Source organism: Nicotiana tabacum, chromosome 20 (genome assembly GCF_000715075.1).
Source record: "Nicotiana tabacum cultivar K326 chromosome 20, ASM71507v2, whole genome shotgun sequence".
Taxonomy (NCBI): Eukaryota; Viridiplantae; Streptophyta; class Magnoliopsida; order Solanales; family Solanaceae; genus Nicotiana; species Nicotiana tabacum.
The window spans coordinates 161,999,532-162,023,280 of NC_134099.1; the positions used below are offsets into that span (position 1 = coordinate 161,999,532).

The following is a 23,749-nucleotide window of genomic DNA, read 5'->3' on the forward strand; positions in this document are numbered from 1 at the left end:
TATTTATACACACAGATTAGGAAAAAAATTGACGAAACAGTGTCACGTGACACCGCTTCAAGCAAGGTGTCTACGCCCCTGTGATCAAGTATAAGCATCGCCAATGGTTGTGATGGGATGTATAAGATTCTTCCAACTTTAATTACACTACTAGAAAACTGCAAAAAATCGTCCAGAAATATTGACCTAAATCGGTTGGAAGACTAAAAAAATCGATCGATTGCCGATCGACTTTAATCCCTCGAAATTAGGATGGTTGGCAATAAATAGCGACCAAAGTCGGTCTCAAATTTCGATTGATTTCGGTCGATCAATTAAATTTCACAAAGGACCAAAAAATAAAAAATCTGCCGAAAAAACTGACTGTAGTCGGTTGGTATTTTTAATTATATAATTAAAAAATGTACCATTTGGGAATCGAACCGGAGTCTGTGACAACATACTATTCAACTACTAGATCATTAGTACATTTTTTATTTAAGACTTTTATTTTATTTTATTTGTAATCTTTAATTGTATTTTTGCGTGAAAATAATCGACCGATTTTTAGTAGTGTTAGAGTTCAGGTTCGAGCTCTAAAAAAAATCTAATTAAAATTACTTTCCCATTTAATGAGCCCTTATGTAATGCTAAAGCGAATAAATCGGGACCCTCCAAAACGAATCTGACACCGAGTGAAAAATCAAAAATCAAAAAGAAAAAAGATTGCTAATGTGTGGGAGACCTTTTCTTGATGTGATGCAATCTCAAACATCCCTGTTTTAGGGCTTCATTTGCCAAGTCAGGTAGTTGAGTCATAAATTGGAGCATGGCTGATTTTTTTTTGTATGTGCATTTAATTTAATCATTTAGTTTGTGGAACCTATTGACCTGATTAATTTAGATCCATATTATGTAAAGTCTGTTAATAGGGCGAAGCTCTCCTTATTAGAAATATTTTTATTTCTGAGACACTTATTGGTCAAACTAATCCGCGACCTCTAGTTAAGATTTGAATGATTCTATACATCTTTCACATTCTCTTTAGATTTTATGTTTATTTCTTCAATAATTAAAGATGTGGTCTCAACCATCTATTCTTCTTTTGTATCATTTTTCTTTTTCCTTTTTGTGAGGGTGTGTAGAAAATGAGAGGTGACTACCACTTTAATTTCTCGATGCTACTTATGTCGAGGAAGGGGAGTCCTGGCGCAATTGGTAAAGTTACTGTCATGTGATCAGGAAGTCACAGTTCGAACCATAAAAATAACCTCTTGCAGGAATATAGAGTAAAACTACGCACAACAGACCCTTGTGATCCCGCCCTTCTTCGGACCCGTACATAGCGAGAGCTTAGTATACCGAGTTATCCTTTATACTACTGATGTTGAGCCTTAAAAATACTTTTTTTTTCCGGTTCCATACAATGACATGAAAGTGAAACACGTTGGGTTCCACAAGAAAATCTTCCATATATGGTTCATTTCCTTTCATACATTAGAGTTGTCTAGGCAATATGTAAGACACTATTATTTGAGACAATAAGTGTAAATTTAATGTAACTATAAATAATTTTAACAGAGAAAGACGTACAGTGTCACCTTCACTTAGGGCTAGTACAAGTATTTGTTGGAAATCAACAAGGCTACTACAATCAAATCTCTCTATAATAGTCTTGTTTGTTGCGATATTTTTTAATACTGTAATGAAGTACTTGTTTACCCTTAAAATTCGATAATAATTAAACTTATAATATAGTTTTAAGGACACGTGATTCACCTAATACCAATTGGTAAATGTAAAGATTAGTGATAGAAATTAACAGTAAGATAAAGTAAACCAGTGTTGAAACGTAATTTAGCCCTCGAGCTTGAGTGCCTTCGAACTGGTCGGTACCCGAATATTTAAGAAACAAGCAAACTGGCGAACAAGAATGTAAGCTGGATAGAAAGTATTGTATTGCTCTGATAAGAGTAAATGTAACTGCTTACAAAATGATTAGAACCTTCTTTATATATTAGATGAATCTTATCTATGGTACAATTCTAATTACGGAAGTAAAGCCCACGATTAGCCTAAACAACCACCCTTGATTTGATCTGTTCCGAGATTATCGCCATGATCTTCGATCAATCACGGATATCTCGTCTTTCCGTTATTATGCAGTCATCGATCTTGCCCGGTGCCGATCCCATTTGACCTCGATCACTACTGACTTTGATATTAACAGGCGTCTCGAATCCCGAATTCGGTACCCAGTCTCGGCCGTGCCTCGTTTCCCAGTCTTCGATTCTTTGCCCCGACAAATCAGTAAAATCGGGCGGGCGCAATTTTATCCGTATACAGTGCTGTTACAGAGGACATATAATATTACATAAAATAATGATTGATTCTGAGAAAAACTTAGGTTTTATAGTAAATGATTATTATATATGGATATTGTTATAGAGATGTCTGGCTGTATTATATTCGGAGGGAAGCAAACAAATGTGCAGACTTTTTGGCAAATGTAGGTCACAAACATGAAGCAACTCTGATAATCTAGGATATTGTGGCGCTCAAGGATATATGGAGTTTCTTCTCCTGACAGATTCAAGCCATGTAGCTTACGAAAGATTTTAAGTAATTTAATTTTCGACGTACGAAAAAAAATAAAATTTAAAATACTTTAATTTGAATAGATATTTTAAAATAGTAAGCGCATGCACACTCTTGATCGGAGTTCTACCTCTGAAAATTGGCTTAAATGATGCATACATAAGTTGGATCCTTATCAAATTAATCAAGAATGGACATAATTTGTATATACTGAAAGTGTAATGAAAATTTTAACACTATCAATACGATTTAACCTTGCTAAAAAAGATTACTTGTCTTATTTTTCAAATTGCTAATAGTACGTGTTACGGTATACATAGGCGGATCTATAATTTTAAGAATATGGGTGCATTACTAAAAAAAATGAGGAGGAACAAGTATAAAGTGAGAATTGATCCTAATAATTAAGTATTGAACCAAGTGCACCATTCAACCTTTATGGAGCATGGTGCCAACACATAATATTGGACCAATTCTAGTACATACGTAAAATACCTAGTTTGGCGGAAGGACCATGGATTTACGTTCCCCATAATTGAGGTTATAGAGATCCGCCCCTGATGGTATATACGCAATAACCATGTAAATAATGTGCATTACTTACTTCGTAAGTAATACTTGTGCAACAAAGTGATCATAAGCAAAAAGCCAGTCCAATAATATACCAGTGTGATCTCACAAGTGGGTTTGGAAGGGTAGATTTACACAGACCTTATTACTATCTTGCATGACGTAAAAAAGCTATTTTCGATAGACTCTCGGCTAAAGAAAAACATTTTCAAAATAAGTTTAGAAAAAACAATAGTAAAAAAAAAAACTATAAAGAAGATATTGTAGAAAAAAAAGTACTGACAACAAAAATGATAAAAATACCCAAATTGTAAAACTTTAAAAAGTAGCTTAGTTAATATTCCTTGTCGAATTTGTGCATACTTCATTGCAACAACTACTTTCCATTTAAGAGACTTAGTAATAATTTAGTTAGTATTTCGTGTCCAACTTATACTTAATTTATAGCACGATATGACAACAAGTACCTTTGGCAGCTAATTAATAATGATCCAATTTCCATACCAATATAACTCTACCCAAAACTGGAATTTTAGGATTTTGCAATATCTTTTTTATATGGAAACTTAGCAAGTGGTTGAGATTCAGGACCCAATGGAATAATATGTAGTTGAAAATATGTATACTAGTTTAGCTTTATATACAAATACAAATATGGCTAACATTCAAAGAGTACTTTAATAATAATATGCCTGCGTATGTGGGGGCAAGTGCACATATAGCCATTTTTAAGGTTGTTATTTAGTGATTAGCCAGTACTTATTTTGTCCAGAAATTTTAAATAAAAAATTTTAATTTCACGACAATTCAAGATATTTTTCGTCCTAAAAAATTAAACAAAAAAATTAAAATTCAGAGTGCACTAGCTAATTCCTAAATAGCAGCCCTTTAGAGTGGTGACCTGGTGTCATTTCTACATGTTATGCGTCTTCATATTTCTTTATGTATTATGAAGAATCCACCATATATATATTGGAAGAAACTTTAGGGAACATTTTAATTATTGATCATTCCAACAAACACGTTTAATATCATTGTGCGTGAAAATACAAAGTAATTTTTGTCATCACGTCTAAATTAATGACGATCATTTTTCGTCCGAACAGGGTTCTGCTTGGCTAAAAACATTAGACTTAAAAGAGTAAATATGGTATAGAAAAAGAAAAAAAAAAAACAAATCTTGGAAAATTAAAGTGAATTTTCAGGCTATCAAAAACCTCAAATTTGGTCCACACATTGCATTTTCTTGGTCCTTTTCAGGTTTATCAATTGATCAATGTGTGTGCAATAATTGGTAAGTGTTACTGTCAAATAAATGGTAAAGATGGGAAAAGCATGACTAAGTCAATATTTATTCCTACCATAATTTATTACTTAATTATTTTAAATAAATTAATTAGCACGATTTGATGCATAATGTCCGACTATTCAAGATTCACCTTGAATAGGTCTAGTAAGTGAAGTAAAGCGCTCCTTATCATTTAATCAAATTGTTGAGCTTATGTTTTCCTAAGCCGAAGGTTTATTGGAAACAACTTCTCTATAATCACAAGGTAGGAGTAAGGTCGACGTACACACTACGTACTCTTCCTAACCCACTATATGAAAATACATTGAATATATTGTTGTTGTCGTCGTCATCCTTACCCTCTTTTTACATATGTAAGCTCCACATCATAACTAAGACATGAATAATTCAACATTTATTTAATTAGATGGACCACTAAAGATTGTGAGGATGACTAATATCTTTCCGCTTTCAATGGGAAAATGCATAATTACCCCCTGACTTATACCCGAAAGCCCAACTACACATTTTTTCTTTGCGGGAATCCTATTACCCCCTAAACTTATTTTAAATGTAATTATTTGCATCCTTAATGCTGACAACCAAACTCTTGGCAAGTGGTGAGCTACACGCGCCCCCACATGTATTTTTAGTACTTTTTTTATTCTTTCTTCTTTTTCTTATCCTTTTTTTCTTATTTCTTATTATTCTCATTTTTTTGGTTATTTCATTCTCTTTCTTTTTGTTTTGGTCACTGGCGATATAAAATGGTGGTGTGGTTATCCCGATCTAAGTGTGTTTATTATATATATATAAACTTTTCTTGAAAGTATAATTTATGCGAATATAAGTTCAGAAAAAAATTCAGTTAAAATTTCAATACATTATTTTTTTCGGCGTGGGAAGGTTTTCCGATGATGAATCCCCCCCTCCCCAATCTGAGTGTATTTTGCTTTGCTTATGAATAGATCTTTTTGAGAGTTTAATTTGTGTGTGAAAAGAAAAAAATGAAAGAAAAACGATTAGAAAAAGTCGTCGGTGAATGAATATCCACCGGAATTAGACAAGAAATGAAAAAAAAAAAAGTAAAAGAAAAAAAAGAAAAAGAAAAAGAGAAAGGAAAAAAAAAAGTAAGAAAAAATGGTAAAAAAGAACAAAAAAAAGAATCTGAAAATCGTTTTTTCTTGCTTCTGGGAGAGTGAGATGCATACACTCTGCCACGTCAGTGTTAATGGTGCAAAAAATTACATTTAAAATAAGTTTAGGGGGCTAATAGGATTCCCGAAAAAAAAAATAATGTGTAATTAAAATTTCGGGTATAGAGTAATTATGCATTTTCCCGCTTTTGATCAAAGATCTCAATGGATCTTATGTACCACGAATTTCAATTGATCGAAGTCATACAAACATTCAATACCGAATAAAAAAAATAAAATAAAAAATAGGCAGATGGCAACTGCACTGATTACGGACTGGACAGGATCTTGGACACAATGACGACCTAAAAAAACAAGCATTAATATTTGCAAAAAATGGGTTCAATAATTGTGGAAGAAAGGAAAGGAAAGTTTGATATTGATATTACCACAGATGAGCCTACTACGAGACCATAATTAAGGACCATCTGCTCCTCTCTATCATTTAATTTGACGGTAGGACTAACCCTACACTCGAATTAATTATAGCATGCTGACGAAGTCAGATTTTTTTTAAAGATGTTCGGACTTGAAAGAAATAAAAAACTTATTCGGCAAAGAGAGTTCAATATATGTCATATACATTTAAAGTTTAATATTTATAAACAATGTAATTTTTCGTAATATTTCGACGAAGGGGGATAATTGATCACCCTTGACAAAAGGTGGCTTCGCCCCTGACGTGATGCTAAGTTGGTAATATTATACAATGGTTTTTGATCGATCACTACGAGTTGTGTTGGGATGAATAAGATTTTTTCATCCTTAACTAAAGTTCTTGAGCACCGAATAGGAAATTCCAGTAGCAGGACTTCCATGAGAGACTTGTGTGCTATGTTGGAGAGCAACATTGACACATCCATAACTGCAGAGCTCAAGGCATCGTCTTTGGCATGGGCCGAGCTTGCACTCTCATCCTAACCGCGAAAGCTACAAAGCTAACCGTATACATATATATCATAGATGTTTGTTTGTCTAGTACATTTTCCATATATTTTTGTTGTCATTTTATTTGTAATCTCTTAATCCATTCTCCTTTCTAATTTTCGGGAGTTATGGTTTTAGAATCTAAAATTTATCATGAGTTCAATTTTTTGTTTTTTGTTTTTACAACTTAACTCACTGTACTTTTGAATATCTATATTACTCCGAGTTAAGGATGAGTACTTACTATTGAGATTTATGGATAATTACCTTATAAATTATCTGATTTTTTTTCTTTAAATTCTATTTGTGTATAAAACGTAAACTAATTGAGAAATAACATGTTTGTTAATGGCAATCAAGTTGGGGCGCTTATGTATAGAAAAATAAGGTTTAAGGATTAATTAATTTATGATAAGTCCTAAAGCTACTTAGTACTATCAATGCTTATCGTGTACGTGTTATCCTTTTCCAGATAGAATTTATAAGATTTAAGACTAACTAATTATCTAAATTATTGTTTTGTGTGTGAAAGACGAAAAGTATAGGGAAGAATTATATCTAGGGCCAACGATGCGTTATATATGGGGCACAGGACAGGGTTAGTAGGGGTAGGATTCCGTGCTTTGACTAATATTTTTTATGGAAAGGAGTATAAATTTTCATAAGAAGTCAAAAAAAAAAAAATTTAACAAAGTACATGTCATTAGATTTGAATATATAATTTCAAATACAATGAGTTCAATTGCAAAAATTTTGAAGATCGAACTATATATATATCAAGTTAAAAAATTTCGGAAAGAAACGGTTGGATATATCGATGTCTATATCAAAAAACAAAAAAAAAACAAACAAAAAAGTTGAAGAAATTTAGGATGGTGGAACAAACATTTTTTGTGGAATTAACGTGTTGCATGTCATTGTGTTGGGTAAGTAGGATCATTATACTATTAAATCCATATGATTTATGGTCACATCAACAGGGGCAGATTCAGTTCAACGGATGCGGGTTCCCGTGAATCTAGTAGCTTTTGTCCAGAATATGTATTTGTATTGAAAATTCATTAAATGTGTTAGTGTTAGGAGTATAATTAAGAGATTATTCTGAATCTACTCCAAACATTAAGGACCATTTTACCATTTGTTCCTATAGCAAGTATTAGAAAAATGATAATGAAATCTATGTTATGCGAAATCTCCAAAATGTAATCATACCTATATTTAATTAATCCAACACATATCCGATCATATTTTTAGAGTGGAACTCATCTGAGTGACTCCACATGCTTTTGCACAAAAGTAGATGCTTTTGCAGATCACTTTGAAAAAATTAACTTGCTAGGTAATCGAGTTATCTACTTCCTGTCCGCAGGCTCTGTTGATATGAATGAAGAATTTCACAGTACAACAAGAAAGCATATGCTGGTTTTCACTTTTCATACATTAGGATATAAAATAAGTGACTAGAGGCTATGGCAATTCTCTCCTTACACCTTCCAATTGTACAAGGCTTTAAAGCTTTTAACAACCATATTGCTAAGTTCCATTTTCAAAGTTGTTCACTTGACAGATGGAGTTACTATCTTTTCTCTCTCTCAACTCTAATGTGGTATGTGTTTAGAGTGTTTGAACTTTGTTGACAGGAAAACATTTAGAAAGAACTTTAGTAATCTTTAATGATAGAAGAAACAGAAATCAACTTGATCTTGGTGATTTCACATGTGTCCAAGTTCTGCTATGCTTAAATTACTTGAATCTGAAGTACCAATAAGCCACTTCTTTGACCGGCTAAGGAAGTTATGTTTCAGGATAAATTGATTTTCCAAATGATATCTGAAACTATCACAACTTGCAATGTTTATTTAGGTCTGGATGTTGTTCGAACGGATGGTACTCTTGTATTTTACGAGAATGAAGCTAATCAGGCAAAACTTTGGGATACACTTGCTGTCTATGCCTGGATGGATAAAGATATCGGCTATGTTCAAGGTATTATGGTCGCATTAGGCATTCTCTTTTGATATTGTTAAGGCCATTCATAAACTCCTGCTCTCATTTTATGTGAACAGGAATGAGTGATATTTGCTCTCCAATGGTTATTCTGCTTGAGAGTGAAGCAGATGCATTCTGGTGCTTTGAGCGTGCAATGCGTCGATTGGTATGTCTATTGTTTCTAATGTTCTACCATGGTTATTGGTTAGTGATTATACGCATACATACAAGTTGCAACAGCAAATGACAAATGGAAAAAGTAAAAGCGGCATTGCTGTCACATCATTGTTTGAGCTTCTACTGAATTGTTATTCTTGGAATTGCTCTTCTTTAATGATCTACCATCAGTTAACGTATAAACATATTTCAAGCACATCTATTTTCTGAAAATGGTTCCCTTGCTCAGGTAAAACACCCTGCACTCCACCCTGAAAGGGGTTGTCAACTTGTACATGTATTTTTATGTTCCATTAGTTGACATTTTCTTTCCATTTGTGCAATCTTTTGTGCTCATTGTTTCCTGTGATTATGCCTTCCACTGTGTATAATCACTCTACTTTCATTTCAACAGCGAGAAAATTTCAAGTGCACCACAAGTTCTATGGGAGTGCAAACTCAGCTCAGTACACTCGCACAAATTGTTAAAACTGTCGATCCAAAGCTTCATCACCACCTTGGTAAGGGGATCCCGTTCTTTGTAAATTCTCTTAATCGCTATTCTCGTAAGTGAAGTAGAGAACTCAAAATCTTCATGACATTGTAGCTTTTCCTTTTCTAATATCTGATTTTGTGTCTTGAAAGATTTTTATGATTTTAGTAGTGTCTTCTCATGGATTTCATGATATTTAATTTCATGAATGATATGTTCAAGCTTTTTTTCAAGATACTATCTGGAGCCCATTTTTCCTTTCATCGTTTTGAAAACGATGAAAGGAAAAATGGGCTCCAGCAGTTAGTGTGTGTATATATATATATATATAGAGAGAGAGGTTTTTCCCTTCTAAAACCCGAGTGATAACTGCTGGAAGAAAGGTATAAGGGAAGCAATTTCGGCCTTTTAACAATTATAGTTGGATAGGACATAGTTTTGGCAATTAGATATCTGGCCTCAACGCACTTACGAATATGTGATGGCCTTTAGACGATACGATTTCCATAATCACAATAATTAATTGAAGATTTTTTACTGTGGCCCAAACCGACAAAAAAGGTATAGTACCATCTAGAAATATAAGTATCACCTTATCAGATAATGTGATTCTATTGCTCCCATTTCTTCTAGCTCAACTTAACCGCCTTACTTATGGTAGTCAATTTCAAAATTGTGAAGTGAGCTTTAGAAATCCACTTAGGAGAGGCACCCAAGGATGTACATAGTGATCAATGAGAGGCACCCAAGGCGTATTGTGGCGGGTGTTGAAAATCGCCCTTAAAAACTGAAGATTGAAGATGAAGACACAACCAAAATTTGTTATTGAGAGAGAATTGAAAATGTGGAATTTTGCCAAGGTGGAGATTTGTTGAAGTTTGGCAAAATGCCAAAGTCCCACATTGGTTGGGAGTTAAGTTTGGGGGGATTTTTCCCCTATAAAAGAAGGCCTAATGTTTAGGATTGAAACACACCTCTCATTTGCCTTCTCATCTGTTTAAGGCATTTGTATCTTCTCTCTTTAGTATTATTTCACTTGTATTTTGGAGTGAAATAAAATATTGGTTGTGTCCGAGGAGTAGGCAAAATTAGCCGAACCTCGTAAATTCTGGTGTTCCCTTTATTGTTGCTTTATTGTCTTATTTATTATTTGGTGGCTGTCATAATTTTGGTATAGTAGTTGTGACTTATTCACACTATATACATTTGGCTTCCGCAACAATTGGTATCAGAGCCAAGGTACTGTCTAAGTATGCTCTGTGGTTGCAGCATAGTCTGATCTTCCACATCAGAAAAGATTTATCTTGGTAACTGAGTCAAGGTTCTGTCTGAGTATGCTCTGTGGTTGCAGCTTAGTCTGATCTTCCACACCAGAAAGGAAATAATCTTGATTTGTGTCGTCAGCTATTAAATAATATTTGTGTCAAAGATGGGAGACAATAAACAAGAAGAATCTACATCAAGTGTCAACAATACGTCATCATTGGCATCTTCGCTTATGACAAGAATTGTGTCAAATGCGAAATTTGCGGTCGAAATATTTGACGGGTCCGGACATTTTGGGATGTGGAAAGGCGAGGTTCTAGATGTCCTTTTTCAACAAGGGCTAGATCTGGCCATTGAAGAAAAGAAACCAGATGTTATTGGAGAAGAAGATTGGAGAATTATCAACCGTGTTGCTTGCGGTACCATTCGATCCTACCTTGCTAGAGAGCAGAAATATCCATACACAAAGGAAACTTCTGCAAGTAAATTATGGAAAGCACTGGAGGATAAATTTTTGAAGAAAAACAGTCAAAATAAATTGTACATGAAGAAGAGACTGTTTCACTTCACCTATGTTCCTGGTACCACGATGAATGAACATATCACCAGTTTCAATAAGTTGGTTACAGATTTGCAAAATATGGATACAACTTATGATGATGGTGACTTGGCCTTGATGTTGTTGGCGTCACTTCCTGATGAGTACGAGCACCTTGAAACTACTCTACTCCATGGAAATGACGAAGTTTCTCTCAGAGAAGTTTGTTCGGCTTTGTACAGCTATGAACAAAGAAAGCGAGAAAAACAGAAGGGCGGAGAAGGAGAAGCACTATTTGTGAGGGGTCGTCCTCAAAATCAAACGAGGACAAAGAAGGGAAGATCCAAGTCAAGATCCAGACCCAGCAAAGATGAATGTGCCTTTTGTCGAGAAAAAGGGCACTGGAAGAAAGACTGTCCGAAGTTGAAGAATAAAGCCAAACATAACAATGGAAAGGCCATTATGGATTCAAATGTAGCTGATTGTGATGATTCAGACTTCTCATTAGTTACAACAGAGTCATCAACATCTTCAGACATATGGTTGATGGACTCGGCTTGTAGCTATCATATGTGTCCCAACAGGGACTGGTTCGTGGAATTTCAAGAAGGAGAATATGGAGTCGTCCACACAGCGGATAACAGCCCTCTTACCTCATATGGCATTGGTTCAATACGATTAAGGAACCATGATGGAATGATCAGAACATTGATAGATGTTCGATATGTACCGGATTTGAAGAAGAATCTCATCTCTGTGGGAGCCCTAGAATCAAAAGGGTTCAAAATCATTGCAGAAAATGGAGTGATGAGAGTATGCTCCGGTGCACTAGTGGTAATGAAGGCTAATCGGAAGAATAATAATATGTATCGCTATCGTGGCAGTACAGTTATTGGGACAGCGACAGTGACATCCAGTGACGACAAAGAGGCAGAAGCAACCAAGCTATGGCACATGCGCTTGGGACATGCTGGAGGAAAATCCTTGAAAACTCTATCAGATCAAGGATTGTTAAAAGGAGTAAAGGCTTGCAACTTGGAGTTTTGTGAGCATTGTGTCAAAGGGAAACAGACAAGGGTTAAATTTGGTACAGCGATCCATAATACTAAAGGCATTTTGGATTATGTACACTCTGATGTTTGGGGTCCTTCCAAAACACCTTTATTGGGTGGGAAGCACTATTTTGTAACCTTTGTTGATGATTTTTCTCGAAGAGTGTGGGTGTATACAATGAAAAACAAAGATGAAGTGCTGGGAATTTTTCTCAAATGGAAGACGATGGTGGAGAATCAAACAGGCAGGAGGATCAAGTGTATTCGCACAGACAATGGAGGTGAATACAAAAATGATCATTTCAATAAGGTCTGTGAAAATGATGGCATCGTCCGACACTTCACTGTTAGACATACACCACAACAGAATGGAGTGGCAGAACGTATGAACCGGACCTTGCTGGAGAAGGTACGGTGTATGTTGTCCAATGCTGGCTTGGGCAAAGAATTTTGGGCTGAGGCAATTACATATGCATGCCACCTCATTAATCGTCTACCATCTGCTGCTATTGATGGCAAAACACCATTTGAAAAATGGTACGGAAAACCTGCTGTAGATTATAACTCTTTGCACGTGTTTGGCTCAACTGCATATTATCATGTGACGGAGTCAAAATTGGATCCAAGGGCAAAGAAGGCTATTTTTATGGGAATTACTTCTGGAGTCAAAGGATATCGCTTATGGTGTCCTATGACAAAGAAAGTAATATTCAGCAGAGATGTTACCTTTGATGAATTTGCTATGGTAAATAAGGTAACAGAAGATACCAAACAAAATGAAGGTGCTTCTAAGCAGGTGGAGTTTGAGGGAAAATTTATTTTTCCTACACAAGAAGCAGAGGAGGAAACAAATGAAGATTACCCTCTGGAAGGAGAGCCAGTAGAGGAGATTCCAACTCTGGAATCTCAACAACAACTTGAATCAATAGCAACCAGCAGGCCAAAAAGAACAATAACGAAACCTGTTCGTCTCATAGAGACGGTTGCTTGTGCAACCTCAATTGTAGCTGATGATGTTCCTACTACTTATAAAGACGCTGTTCAAAGTTCAGAAGAAGATAAGTGGAGGATTGCCATGAATGATGAGATACAGTCCCTTCATCAGAATCATACATGGAGATTGGCCAATCTCCCGAAGGGAAAGAAAGCAATTGGGTGCAAATGGGTATTTGCAAAGAAGGAAGGATTTCCTAACCAAGTAGATGTTCGCTACAAAGCAAGATTGGTGGCCAAAGGATATGCTCAAAAGGAGGGAATTGATTACAATGAAGTGTTTTCTCCAGTTGTAAAACATTCCTCCATTAGAATTATGTTGGCTTTGGTAGCACAATTGGATTTGGAACTAGTTCAGATGGATGTAAAAACTGCGTTTTTACATGGAAACTTGGAGGAGGAAATCTACATGACTCAGCCAGAAGGATTCAAAGTTGCTGGAAAAGAAAATATGGTGTGCAAACTTGAAAAATCATTGTACGGATTGAAACAATCTTCTAGACAATGGTACAAGCGATTTGACGAGTTTATGTTACGGCAAGGGTACAAGAGAAGCAAATACGATCATTGTGTGTATTTGCACAAGCTTAAAGATGGTTCCTTTGTATATCTTCTCCTATATGTTGATGATATGTTGATAGCTTCCAAGAATTCGGAAGAAATTGATAAGTTGAAGATTCAACTGAAGAAGGAGTTCGAGATGAAGGATTTGGGTGAGGCAAAGAAAATTCTTGGCATGGAGATAATTAGAGATAGACGTTCAAAGAAACTCTGTTTATCTCAAAAGGAATATTTGAAGAGAGTACTTCAACGTTTTGGCATAGATGACAAGACTAAGCCAGTTAGTACTTCACTTGCTTCCCATTTTAAGCTAAGTACTACTATGTCGCCAATGGATGAAGCTGAACGAGAGTATATGTCAAAGGTACCATACGCAAATGCTGTTGGTAGCTTGATGTATGCAATGGTTTGCACAAGGCCTGACATTTCACAAGCTGTTGGAGTTATTAGCAGATATATGCACAATCCAGGGAAGGAGCATTGGCAAGCTGTGAAGTGGATTCTACGGTATATTCATAATACTGTAGATGTCGGGTTAGTTTTTGAGCAGGAAGACAATCAGTTTGTAGTTGGATATTGTGACTCAGATTTTGCGGGTGATATGGACAAACGAAGATCAACTACTGGTTATGTGTTTACTTTTGCAAAGGCACCAGTTAGTTGGAAGTCTACTTTGCAGTCAACAGTTGCTTTGTCTACAACAGAGGCAGAGTACATGGCTATTACAGATGCTGTGAAAGAGGCAATTTGGCTTCAAGGATTGCTAAAGGAGCTTGGTGTTGAACAAAAAGGTATCACAATTTTTGTGATAGTCAAAGTGCTATTCAATTAGCGAAGAACCAAGTTTATCATGCAAGGACGAAGCACATTGATGTTCGGTATCATTTCGTACGAGAAATCATAGAAGAAGGTGGAGTCACGGTGAAGAAAATTCATACTACAGAGAATCCTGCTGATATGCTGACAAAGGTGGTGACTGCGGTCAAGTTTCAACATTGTTTGGATTTGATCAACATTGTTGAACACTGAAGATTGAAGATGAAGACACAACCAAAATTTGTTATTGAGAGAGAATTGAAAATGTGGAATTTTGCCAAGGTGGAGATTTGTTGAAGTTTGGCAAAATGCCAAAGTCCCACATTGGTTGGGAGTTAAGTTTGGGGGGATTTTTCCCCTATAAAAGAAGGCCTAATGTTTAGGATTGAAACACACCTCTCATTTGCCTTCTCATCTGTTTAAGGCATTTGTATCTTCTCTCTTTAGTATTATTTCACTTGTATTTTGGAGTGAAATAAAATATTGGTTGTGTCCGAGGAGTAGGCAAAATTAGCCGAACCTCGTAAATTCTGGTGTTCCCTTTATTGTTGCTTTATTGTCTTATTTATTATTTGGTGGCTGTCATAATTTTGGTATAGTAGTTGTGACTTATTCACACTATATACATTTGGCTTCCGCAACAAGCTCCCCATTGTTTAATAGCCTGCAAATCACACTAGGCAAGCCCTATACGACAAGCTCGACCCAAAAGACATTTAAGGGGATCGATCCCAGGTATGTTCGTGGAAGATCACTTTAAACTTGATGAAGCTAGCTCTTTGGAACATGGTGCTTTTTTAACTTATAAAGCATTGAAGCCATTTATTCCAATCGTATTGATTTAGGTCCATGAACCATGTATTTAGTTGTTTGCAGAAAACCAATAATGTCAGTGGAGCACAAATATTGACAAGAGTAGGAAAATGACAAAAAAGGGCTTGCATAACACGAAGGACAAGAAGTAAGGAAAATCAAATGGAATCTTCTATTGTCGTATATTACCCTACAAGGTTCAAGCTGTAAAGAAGGATTATTGTTGATGTGAAGGAAGCAGACAAAGTGCTTTTGATGAATATTACTTCATGTAACTTTATGGCTTTTATATTTATATTTTCCCACCCAGTAAAGCATATTGGTACTCTAATAGTAGTTGCTGAAAGCCTCAACTATAAAATCTGATCTCTTTTTTGGCTTGACTTTGCTTTCTTCCTTGTACGATCTATGTAAGTTTCTAAGCCTTTGACTAATGATACAAAAAAAAACAAAGTTATTGTTTATTTCCTTGTTGGCTCAGCTTTGCTGAATGTATACATTCATTTGTCAATTGCTTCACCAAACAAGTTGTAGTAGGACTTTTCTAACGTAGCTCCTTTTTCTTTGCCAACAGTGAAGAGATTAGAAAACTTCAAGTTTTGTCCATAGTCTGTCCGAAGGGCACGACAGGGAAGATGAATATTAAAGAAATAAAAATTCTTGGATCAAGGAAACCAAATCTCCTCTGACATATGGTGAGAACAGCAAAATAAATGCTTCAATAATTGATCTCTCAAGTGTGTCTCAACAAGATCATAGGATTAGTTAAAGTGCTATCAGGAGCAGAAAACTTTGCAGTTTTCATATAATTACGTCATTCTCAATTCCTTTGTTTTATTTTTTGTTGTTTTACTAGGAAGAACTAATCTGATATAATTCCGCCATTCCATAAATTTCGTTATTTTTAGTAGAATTTCCATTGTCAGAAAAAAACAATAAAGGATACAAATAGAAGTGTACCAACCTGACCAGAGATCCCTCTTTAATTTGATGTAAAAACATAAATAATATACTTATCGGTCTATAGTATTTTACATCAAAGACCATTTATTAAGCTTGTCACAAGATCTCTTCAATGAGCTTATAAATGAGCTCAGCACGGACTAGCCCCAACCCCAAGCTTTATAGGTAGGGACTAAGCTATCGCTTCCATCCTCTTTAAACACGTGTGTAATATTAATTAATTTATTGGACCCTCCTTTTTATTATTCTTGTAATTAGTTATAGCTTTTATTAATCTTAAATAAAAGCCCTATAAATTAAAGAATTTAATCTATTCAGTGAAACTCTATATCCTCTTAGAATTCATTTAACTGAAGAAATAATATATTATGACTCTTAATTTGCTAAGTGTTTCATTGAAGACTTGAAAAAGTCTCTTTATTAATAAGGTCACAAGCAGGCTAGTTTCGGCTATATTACAAGATTTTTATATACCAAAAAATAGAGCCTATATCCACTTTGGTAATTATATTATTTCAAAAAGGATTTGAGGTATATACACTGATAATATAATAAACTTATGGCGTTATCAATGCAATTTAATATTACTTACAGTGGCGGATGTACGTGGACCCTTATGGGTGCTTGAGCACCCATTACTTGTAATCAAATTTAGTAAATTTACACAGACAATTATAAAAATAGTTAGTTAAATATAGAGTGAGCATCCACAAATAAACTCACTCTTCCTCTTCTTTTGAATTTTTATAGGCGAGCACCCATAAGTTTAAAATTCTGGATCCGCCACTGATTACTTACGATCAAGATTATCAATTAGTACTATAAGTTAGTACATCGTATTACCTTTTAAATTAGACCTAATATATAAATAATTATTACACTATTAGTGCATATATATAATTTAAATTCTTCCAAATATTTTTATTATCCAAGGATCATATGATTAACTCTCAGGAGTCCGGTATAATATTCCAAACAATAATTATGAGCTCGTGATATTTCTAGTAAATCTTATTGTCATAAGTCATAAGTGAGATTTCATCCTTCTTTTTTCCGTTGATATATGGTACGACGTTTCAAAAAGATCAAAAATTAAATAATGAAAGAAAGGAAAAAAGAAAAAGAAAAGGATTAACATGAACGGCGAGAAAATGATGCTTAAGTAATGCTACATTTATCAGAATCGAATCTTGTGATTGAAAATGATAGGAAAAATTTATGAATCAAACTACCGAAAAGTCATTACCTATTAATGTGAATACTTTGTTATGTATATGCACATTATAATTACAAATTGACCAATGAGACACTAGGACTTAAATTTTAATAAAAAGATAAAAAAAATACTAAGTAATTTTTTTTTTGTCTAAATATAAATTAGCGGAGACATGGCCTATAATACTAGTGAGAGATTATATGTATGTAACTAATTAGTTGAGATGTGCATAAATTGATCCGAATATTATTGTTTTTGAAAGATAGGAGAAAGAGAAAGAGTTACGACCATAGCCAATTACATTTGTTCTATTTATATAATTGAAGTGACGCATCGAATGAAATGGCTACCTAAAATTAAATATTTTTTTGGTCAATCTAATCGTTCAAAGAAGCCATACAAAGACCAGTTTAAAGTGGTTGATGAAATCAAATTAAGAGCGAACCTGTATATATATAGCTTATAAATTATAATTAAGTCATTAAGACCAAAAGAATTCTCCCTTTTACTACTCCTACTAAAGAGCATACAGAATTAACTTCAATTATATTAGGTTAATGCTAGCTGTTTTGAATTTTTATACACGAATAATAGAAAGAATTTGTTGCTTAAAATTAAAGCAGACTAGCTAGAAATAACTGTTTATAATGGTGATCTACAGAAAGCACGATAACTAATTATATAAGTAAAAAAAATTTATACCATCAAATCATTTTTACCTGTTGTAGTATGTATCTTATCTTATAGTTTCAAGATTATAATTGGTGACTTGCAGATATCCTTTAGATAATCGGTAACTTGATAGTATAAAGAGACTACACGAAAACCGTATGTATAAATTGAAACTCTTAATAAAATACATTTTTAGTATAAAAATTTATACTATTGATTGATGTAACTACTAAAATCCAAGCTAAAAGCGGCTCATTATGTTAATAACTAGTCCATAGTTATAGGAAATTAATCACTTTCTTCAGGAAATCAATTAGCTAACTAACTATATAATTAAAAAAAAGGATTTTTACCTATCTATGCCATATATGAAACCTTATTACCAAAATTGTTTATAATTTGTTATTTACCCGTGAAGTCCACACTTTTTCTACAAAATATATACCAATCCAAAAATAGGTATATTTTGCCATAAAAAGCGCGCTAAAAATAAGGCACCAGATCTGCGTGTGATTATGTGGACATTAAATTGAATTTTGAAACGGAAGGAGATCTTATTGCTGCGTAATTCTCTCCTTCCTCAACGGAAATAGATCTGTCTTCTCTCACTCGACTACAATTCTCAAAAAACGCAAGCTACTAAAGCTCCAGTAATCAAATTGGTTTTACTAATTCTACAACGCAATACAAATTGTAGAATACAAAATTGTTCTTCGTCGACATCAGTACTCAAATTGTCGAAATTATATCTGTTCTTCGTCTTTTTTTCTATCAACTACACGAAATCATGTCAAAAATCCCAATAATGCTGAAATCGAATGGTAATTGGGATAACTATGATAGATTTAGAGATTTTGAAGTTGATGCCATTGTGGTTGATGATAATGCAAGCTACGGAATTCTCATTTCTACAATTGCAGAACAATTATCGATTGATACATCTGATAAAATTGTAGAAATCAAATACATTGTGAACGAGAATTGTCCTCCATTGGAGATTAAGAATGATATGGGGGTTCGTGTGTACATGGAAACGAAAAAGGAGAATAAAAACTTAGGTTCGTATCCTTTATGTATAACCGTAAGAGATTTCAATATGGAATTGGCAATCATCAATGAAAGCACCAGTGCAGGTATATTTGATTCGACATTGCAGAGAGTTATGGTGTTACTATGTTATCTACAATATTACTACAATTACCTACAATTAAACTACAAATCTCACATATTACTGAAAAGGATAAAGCAATGTTGCTTTAAAAATTATCTACATAGAAACTACATTTATGAATTTATTGTCTGCAGGTTCTTCTGGATCCCTAAAGTTACTAGAAATTCCATCCTCACCAGCTATAGAGGAATATCAAAGTGAAATAATAACTGAATCTACGCAAACATATATTGAAGAAGGACAAGTTTATCAGGACAAGAAAACAGTAGTTGCTGCAATGAGGAATTATTCAGTCATGCACAAGTTCCAGTTCAGAGTAAAAAGATCAAGTCATAGAAGGTATGTAGTTATTTGTGGATAATATATCAGCAAAATCAGTGTATTGTTGAACATAGGTAAGTTTTATAAATTGTAGTTAAATTGTAGCCAGTTTGTAGTTAATTGTAGTTTTTCATAAATTTGTGTAAATATTGTATTTTTTTTGTAGCTACTAGCTTATATGTGTTGCTGAAAGCTGTAAATGGCATTTCAAGGCAACATCAATTAATGATTCGGCAATGTTCAAGATAAGAAGTTTCAGCCGACAACACACATGCTGCCTAATGGACGAAACATTCATACAACGCAAACGTACTGCAGCAGTAGTTGGTAGCATGGTCGTTCCAAAGTATTGTGATCCTAAGACTGTTTACACACCAAAGGACATACAAACTGACATGTTATCCGAACATGGACTGAACCTAAGCTACATGCAAGCATGGAGAGCAAAGGAAAAAGCTTTACAGTTTTTGAGAGGGAATCCGTGTGATTCCTACAACAAATTACCCAAATATTTTTATATTTTTGAGAAGAATTATCCTGGTTCTGTTGTTAAATTGAAGAAGGCAGCAGATGATTGCTTCTTATACGCATTTGTTGCTCTTTTACATCAATAAATGGTTGGCAATATTGTAGGCCGATAGTAGTGGTTGATGGGACATTCTTAAAGTCAGCCTATAGGGGGATTATGCTGACAGCAAGCACCATGGATGCAGCAGGTAAAAAATGAAATAATTTTGTAGTTATTTTATAGACAGTTTTTATAATGCAGTTTAGTTGTAGTCATGTTGTAGTCATTTTGTAGTTATATAAAAGAATGTAGTAAAATTGTCTATATTATCAATATATATTGTAGTTGTTATTTAATCATATTTTATGTCTATAAAATGTAGGTACTATTTTACCCTTGGCATATGCTGTCGTTGATTCTGAAAACGATGCGTCTTGGAAGTGGTTCTTTGAGCAATTCAAGGAGGCATATGGTGAAAGACCTTCAATGTGTGTTGTTTCAGATAGGCATGACAGTATACTGAAGGCAACACTACTCTTGCATGTGGCATATATGGACAAATATAAGGTCCAAATTCAAGAAGGGACATCTACAATTACATGAATTGTACTTTGCTACAGCACGGTCATACACTCTGGATGAATTTAACGAAAGGATGTTGAAGATTGAAGAGATAGACCCGCGTGTAAAGTCTTACCTATATGATATTGGCTATCATAGATGGTTAAGAGTACATGCAACGGTGAATAGAACTTTTACTATGACGTCAAACATTGTCGAGTCGTTGAATGCTGTAACAAAAGAGGCAAGAGAGCTGCCAATATTTGATTTATTTGAGTATATGAGGACTCTTCTTGAACGTTGGGCAAAAGAAAAGTTATCGAAGGCAAAGGGTACTTTCACATACCTTGGTCACAAATACAACAAAGAATTGAAAGACAACAGTACATTATCTCAGAAACTAAGGGTAAGATATTTTTTTTTGGTGCAGGAAAAAAAAGTACTAGCTGCAGTGTTTCCATATTGTAGTTAACCTGTAGTCAAATTGTAGGTAATTGTAGTTTGTTGATGAGTTCTAATATATTAGTTGCTGATTTGTAGGTAAATTGTTGATAATCCATTTTAATGATTGATGTATTATTATTTCTATTTGGTCTTCAATTGTAGGTGAGGGCTTCAACAGATCATATAAATACTGTGTTAGATGGTGCGAAACGGTACATTGTGTGTCTAGAAAACAAGAAATGTAGCTGTGGACAATTCCAACTTGATGAACTTCCCTGTGCGCATGCTTTGGCAGCATTAAGGCATAGGAATGAAACATACGAAAACTATTGCTCTCCGTATTACACAAGGAAGAGCCTTCTGCTTACCTATGAAATGCCAGTAAATCCTCTACCTGATGAAGGCAAATGGGATGTGCCACAACATATTTTGGATGAGGTAGTAAAGCCACCGGCGGGAGATAAAAGGCAGTCAGGGAGACCTCACAAGGAAAGATATAAAATATTTGATGAAATAAAGTCAAAGAAGTACAAGGTGGCATGTGGCAATTGTGGAGGGGCATAACAAAGAACTTGCAAGAATGCGCCGAAAAAGAAATGAATATCATGTAGTTAGAATAGTTATTCAAAATAAATGTTAGTGAGCTCAAATTATCGGATATTCTTGTGTAATTGTTTATGTTTTTGAAGATGATTAAGAAGTATAAACATCAATTTGTGTATCTGCACTATTTATGTTTTTATGTATTCTGTCAAGCATCTAAAGTTGTCTATTTTTTATAGAATAGTTAAATATTACTATTTCCTATATACAAAAAAACTGATATTAATAAAGAATGCATTCAACGTAAATTGTCTCCAGATTGTAGTGAATGTGTAGTTTAACTGTGGTAAAACTGTAGTCCTGTTAGTCATATGTAGAGGAGTTGTAGTTAAAATGTAGTTTAACGTAGTTTAAATGTAGATAAAATGTATTTTTTTGAAAAAAATTGTTGACAAAAAATGGCTAAATTATTTATATGATTCCTGCATTTATTTCATCTTTATGCTATGTAACAAATGACAGTTATAAACAGATATTACTTGGCACTTGAAGGTATTTATAAAATTAACTTGAAGATTAAAGTCAAATTGTAATACAAAGCTGTTGTTGTAAAAATGTAATCAGATAACAATAAGTACTGGAGTATAATGTAATCAACAAAAAGTGTTGTAGAAAACCAAAACGACATATTTCCTACATTGTTTTCCAATTCAACTACCAAATTACACAGACCAAACTAGGAACACAATAGTCTATTTTTCTTTCGTTGCACTCTAGTCCTCTCATTTTTTGCCGGAGCACCCTTCCTCCTTTCTAGCCTGCCAGTAATCTCACTCTCACTGATTGACTTATCTTCTTGCTTCTTTGTGGCATAGTCCCACAGTAGAGCTCCATAGCATCTACGGTGTTGATCAATATCAGAAAGATCTTCCTTTGGGATTGCCAAATCTCCAAGGATAACATACTCCGCAAAGGCAGCCACAAATACACCACAATCGCTGCATAAGATGAGAATTTTTCATTATATAATAAATGATTAAAACAAAATAATTACACATATAGAAAGGGAGATTAGTTTTTTACAGTGAGCCTTCCTTTTGTTGTGGAATCTCAGCAACCATCCATTGTATGTCGAGAGGGTCCGTAACTGGTTTCTCGATGTATGCCTTCGTGGTCTTGAAGTCAATGTCTTTACGTTTACCATAGAAACCAGTGCATGACAAATACAGATGGATAATGATTGAAAACTTGTCAACCAACGTCTCAACTGTTTTATGACGGTTTGCTCTCACCATGGAATCATAAACACAAAGTTACCTGTCTTTTATGTCAAAAACTAGCAACAACCAATGGAAGTTCTCTACAAGGTTCACAGGCATGAGCACATAGTCAACAAGATCCCAGGCAACATTAGCAAGAATTCTGTACCCGAGAATATATTCTCCAACATCATCCTCTGGTTTAACAACCGAATACCTTTGTTCCGGTGGAGAACTTATGAATTTGTCATAGATTCTTTCAATCTTTGTCTTGAACAAGCAATCGGTTGTTGTGAACCTAGTATTGTTGTTGGGGCCATATTTACCTCTTTTACGCAGATAAATGCATAATAACATCAATGTGCTGCCAAAATAGAATAAACATATACAATAAGCTACAGTGTAACCACACTTATCTTCAAAACAGCTACAGATTAACTACATTTTGAATTTATTGAAAACTCTAACAGATTGCTGCACATTAGCTACACTATAACTACAGAAATATAAGAGTTAGTCCAAGTACCTCACAAAATGTAATTTAATTGTAGTTAGTATGGACCATAGTGAACAAGTACTATATATACTATTGACCCATCAGACTACAAAACAACTACAGATTAACTACATTTATGTACTGTATACATTAATTCACTATACAGAGGAACAAATGAAACATAGCACCTAACTTAAGGTCCCAATAATCAGCAAGTTCAACCTACAGTTAATATTATTAGGCACAATCACAAGCTCTACAATATTACTACAAGGTAACTACAGTTGTGCTACACAGAGATTTCAAGTCAGTCAAAAGTACCAAAATTCCAGATTGTACATACAATCATCTTCACATATG

The 23,749-nt window shown here is 34.3% G+C and overlaps 2 protein-coding genes across 5 annotated transcripts; both read left to right on the forward strand.

The window, feature by feature from the left end:
- The first annotated feature begins 7,660 nt into the window (after nucleotides 1-7,660).
- On the forward strand, nucleotides 7,661-15,699 carry LOC107830819 (rab GTPase-activating protein 22-like). Of its 4 annotated transcripts, none has more exons than XM_075241317.1 (5): nucleotides 7,661-8,164; nucleotides 8,422-8,544; nucleotides 8,625-8,713; nucleotides 9,119-9,224; nucleotides 15,289-15,699. In XM_075241317.1, exons 2-5 carry the CDS (start codon nucleotides 8,517-8,519, stop codon nucleotides 15,330-15,332), a joined length of 267 nt encoding a protein of 88 aa, XP_075097418.1. In that variant the 5' UTR covers nucleotides 7,661-8,164; nucleotides 8,422-8,516; the 3' UTR covers nucleotides 15,333-15,699. The 4 variants fall into 4 exon arrangements, with proteins under 4 accessions (XP_075097418.1, XP_075097419.1, XP_075097416.1 ...); XM_075241318.1 differs by having other exon boundaries at nucleotides 7,661-7,897; XM_075241315.1 differs by lacking the exon at nucleotides 7,661-8,164 and having other exon boundaries at nucleotides 8,177-8,544.
- A 3,174-nt stretch (nucleotides 15,700-18,873) lies between these two features.
- LOC142174637 (uncharacterized) lies at nucleotides 18,874-21,655 on the forward strand. The gene is made up of 7 exons (XM_075240469.1): nucleotides 18,874-19,219; nucleotides 19,392-19,596; nucleotides 19,772-20,059; nucleotides 20,212-20,294; nucleotides 20,469-20,600; nucleotides 20,707-21,053; nucleotides 21,254-21,655. Exons 1-7 carry the CDS (start codon nucleotides 18,874-18,876, stop codon nucleotides 21,653-21,655), a joined length of 1,803 nt encoding a protein of 600 aa, XP_075096570.1.
- Nucleotides 21,656-23,749: the final 2,094 nt, after the last annotated feature.